The sequence below is a fragment of the Solanum pennellii genome, chromosome 5 (assembly GCF_001406875.1).
Source record: "Solanum pennellii chromosome 5, SPENNV200".
NCBI classification, from domain to species: Eukaryota; Viridiplantae; Streptophyta; class Magnoliopsida; order Solanales; family Solanaceae; genus Solanum; species Solanum pennellii.
This window is the reverse complement of record NC_028641.1, coordinates 359,515-364,132: the sequence shown is the minus strand read 5'-3', so window position 1 is coordinate 364,132 and position 4,618 is coordinate 359,515. Positions and strand designations below refer to the sequence as shown.

The 4,618-nt window shown below is 36.0% G+C and overlaps 1 protein-coding gene across 1 annotated transcript in view; it reads left to right on the top strand.

Annotated features, from left to right (window-relative positions):
* Nucleotides 1-3,008, top strand: part of LOC114077319 (F-box/LRR-repeat protein At3g26922-like) — an 8,423-nt gene extending 5,415 nt beyond the window's left edge. The window contains exons 5-6 of the mRNA XM_027917161.1: nt 2,523-2,628; nt 2,923-3,008. Coding sequence (XP_027772962.1) covers nt 2,523-2,628; nt 2,923-3,008 — 192 coding nt within the window. The remainder of the gene's footprint in view (nt 1-2,522; nt 2,629-2,922) is intronic.
* Nucleotides 3,009-4,618: the final 1,610 nt, after the last annotated feature.

Below are 4,618 nucleotides of genomic sequence, written 5' to 3'. Positions count from 1 at the left end.
GGGGGGGGGGGGGACACATAGCAGTAGGGTGTAATGAATGAGGTGAAGGTATTCGCCCTGATAAATAGGCTTTCACAGTTGGGCAAATGAGCAATGACCAAAACGACATAGGTATATACTACTACTTCCTCCACCCTAAAATAAGTATAAGTTTAGCTCATTTAGCATCCATTAAGGAAAATAATAAATAGAAGGTATAGTTTATTATGTTACCATTATTTATTAGATGATTTTTTAGAATTGAATACTATTAAGGAGTAGTTCTTTAATACGAGAGTGTATACAATTATTTTTTTTTTGAATTCCTACGATATCTTGGGAAAAATTATTTTTGGCTAAGTGATACTTATTTTGGGATAGAGGGAGTATATGTTACTTAGCGTTTAATTTTCAGCCATTCGGCAATTCAAAACCCCAAAAACAATTAAAACCCCGAATATGTCGGAATAGCAACTTTGTAACCATTTGTGAAATTTACCAACATAATGCAAACTTTTTCACCCACAACAGAACATCTACCTATGACAAAGAAAATCTGCCTATTAATGGGACAACATCAAACACATAAAATAAGTAAATTTTGTGGCAACCTCCAATTCAGTTTAAATATGACATCAGCACACTTGAAAAAGAAGTCGTACGTAATACGCCACTGGGAAAACAGGTTGTAAATGCAGCTTAGCAGTTCCCTCAAATTTACCTTAATTTATCGCGCTGTTCAATAATCATCCTCACAAGTTTTGGAGAATAAGAAAAGAGGACTCTTATTAAGTACATTCCAGTACTTGGTCCCTTGAATTTCCGCAACCTCACAAATCTCATAGCTTCATTCACATGGTCCTTTTCCATTGTTAAGTAAGATAACAGTTCCATTCTCTGACTCAATGTCTCATCAATCTGAAGATAAAGTCTCTTAATAGTCGACCTGCATTACCAAAGTTAAAGATATTAAGTGTAACAATAGAACTGTCCTTATTAGGTATGGTATGTCTTACCTTTACAACCTCATCTATTTCATTTTCGTTAAAATTAGGAGAAGTCATAAGCAGGCAAACTACGCAAGAAAATAATTTTAACAGAAATCATAAATTCACAAATTTTAAGGCAGTTTTAGTGACTGGTGAGACCTGTCTGGCACACCAACCGAGCAATGTTTCTGAAAAAAAAGATGTCAAAAAAAATGAAATTATGGAGTGTTGGTTACAACAGCTACGAAAATAAAACAAGGCAGCCTAATTTTCTTGCCTCTAGGGATGTTCCCTTCAAGCAAAGATGCTTAATGATTCTAAAGATTGGGTTCACATTAAAACACTAAAATGTACTTTTACAGCAGCCAAGGATAGACAAGTTCTCAATTATTGGAGAAACCAAATAACGGAATCAATATCAACACAAAAATCTCAACTCCAACATCTCGAGCATTAACTGATTAACTGTTCTTTTAATCCTACAGTACAGACAATTACAGAATCCTCTAACTGAAGACTAACATGATTGGGGAATTGAGTACCAACAGACAACTTAAAGATACACCTTGATAGCTTCAAATACGTCAATGTTTCACGAGTAAATATTCTACCAGGCAATACATATTTTTCATCATTGTCCATATCTAGATTAAGCTTCTAGATACCATGATTTGAGACGAAACTGTCTATTCCAGAGAGAATTTATGAATTATGCTAGCAGCAGAATCCTCGGTATAAGATACGTACTAAAAAACGGGGGATCAAACACAAGATTAGGTTGTGTAGACATAATAGCCTCCAATGTTTTGATAGGATTCTAGCTCTTGCAGCGTATTTGATAGGCATTAGCTCTAGAACTCTATGTAGTATGTCAGTTGGTAATTCAGAAACAATAGATAAGGGTCAACAATATGATCCGTCACTACATTTTTTCTTTGATCTTCGAAATTTGGGGATCGTCACTACATTTCACTGACTATGAAAAGTTGAAAACAAATAATTACAACCATAAGATTGTAGTTAATCTGCTTTCGTCATATCCAACATTGTTACAGTGATGTGCTTTTTAAACGTCAATGAACTTGAATAAAGGATATAATGTTACTGAACTTTTGTAGAAGTTGGTAACAGACCCTCTAATATAGTTATAAACAGTAAGCCTGAGTTAATTCGTTAGAAGAGTTGATTGGGATGAAGGACCAGTCGTATTTGCTCTTCACTCGTGGAAGATCAAGAAATAGCATCCATTTCTATCACCGACATTTCAGAATACATATTCCTAAATTGACAACAGATAGGAGCAGCACTAACTCAAGTCTGCAGGTTAAAACAATATCATACATCTTGGTGATATACCGACCTTTAAGAATTCATATTCTCGAGTTGAAAGCAAATATGAGAAGCAACAACTTAAGTCTGCAGGTCAAAGCAATAACATCCATCTTGGTCATATACCGACTTTTCAGAATTCATATTCTCATGTTGTAACTCTTGAGAAACTCGCTCCATCAGGGCCGGTCACATCAACATCTTTAGTACGACCATCACTGCCAGACTCAACCTCGAACTCAACTATATGTCACCATCAAAATGGCAACGGAAACACTTAGATCTGATACCAAACTAGTGAAGGAAGAGATTGTCACTAAGCCACTTGACGGTTCCCTTAGCCTCTGTCCACTCTCACTTGCCATTCTCATCACTAACAAACAAAAACCCTAAAAACCCATTGTGTGGTTCCTTTGGAACTCTAACTGTTACAAGAAAACAATCTAATATAAGTAAAATGACCAACAACTATATTAGATTTTCTTGTAACAGTCAATGTTCCAAGGGAAACACATAAAGGATCTTTAGAGTTTCTCATTTTTAGTGAGAATGGTGAGTGAGAGTGGACAAAGGGCTAAGGGAACCGTAAAGTGGTTCAGTGAGGATCTTTTCTTTCACTAGTCAGGTATCAGATCTGAGGGTTTCCGTAGCCTATTTGATGGTGACACAGTTGAGTTCGAGATTGAGTTTGGTAGTGATTGTCGCACTTAGGTTGTTGATGTGACCGACCCTGATGGAGCGAGTTTCTTAGGAGTTGCTACAACATGAGAATGTGAATTCTAGTAGGTCGGTATATCACCAAGATTCATGTTATTGCCTTACCTGCAGACTTGAGTTGTTGTTACTCATATCTCCAGTCAACTTGAGAATATGAATTATGAAAGCCCGCTATATCACGAATTATGATGGAATATAATAGCTTTGACCTGCAGACTTGAGTCAGAGTTGCTCCTATATATTGTCAACTTAAGAACATGAAGGTTGGTACCGAGATGGATGCTTTTCTTGATTTTACACTGGTGGAGAGAATATATGATTGATTCCTCACCCCAATCAATTCTTCAAACGAATTGATTCTGGTGCAAGTATGCTAAATGGTAATATCTATATTATAGCATCTGTTACAAACTGCTACATTAGTCCAGTGACCAATATACTCTGTATTTAAATGCACTTATTTGACAGGATTCTTATCTACTTTAGTATCACTGGATGATAACTAATCCTCATTCTCCAGCCTTGTGTAGTTCTTGAAGGAGTGCACTTACCTTCAATTGTGTGTACACTCTGAAACAACACTTACTAGTAGGCATCATCGTCCTCAGCTATCAAAGATCATCATCTTCCTTAGCTATGGAACATTACTGAATTCCTATCACCAGACTATGCCAAGTGGCATAGCTAGTGTAGTATCAGTACAAACAACACATACTAGTAGGCATCATTGGTCGACCCGAACCTACTACATAATAGAAGTAGACATTCGGAAGGGAACATACAATATGAAAGTCACAACATCCCAAGTCCCTATCCACATGCTTTCACCATCCTAGGTATAATACCCATAAACTAGTACACTTTGAACTCAACTACCTCATTCCACTGTCAACTCTAATATTTAAGCGTTCGACCCTCTTGTCATTCTGTGGCTTCCCAAGTCTACATATTAGGTCACTATAATGTCAAATCATAGTCTAACCCTTCTATCACAAGTATTTAAATATTATATCAGCCAATACATGTTTTTAATCATTGGCCATATCTAGATTAAGCTCTAAATACCATGATTTGAGACGAAAAATGTCTATCCCAGAGAGAATTTTATGAACAATGCTAGTAGTAGAATCCTCAGTATAAGATACGTACTTAAAAAAACAGGGGATCAAACACAAGATTAGGTTCTGTAGACCATAACAACCTCCAATGTTATGATAAGATTCTAGCTCTTGCAGCATATTTGATGGGCATTAGCTCTCGGACTCTATGTAGTATGTCAGTTAGTAATTCAGAAACAATAGATAAGGGTCAACTATATGATCTGTCACTAAATTTTTTTTCTTTGATCTTCAAAATTTGGGGATCCTCACTACATTTCACTGACTATGAAAAGTTGAAAACAAATAATTGCAGCCATAAGATTGTAGTAGATCTGCTTTCGTCATATCCTACATTGTTACAGTGATGTGCTTTTTGAACGTCAATGAGTTTGAATAAATAAAGGGTATAATGTTACTGGACTTATGTAGAAGTTGGTAATAGACCCTCTAATATAGTTATTAACAGTAAGCCTGTGTGCACCTGCGTTAATTCTTTAAAAGAGT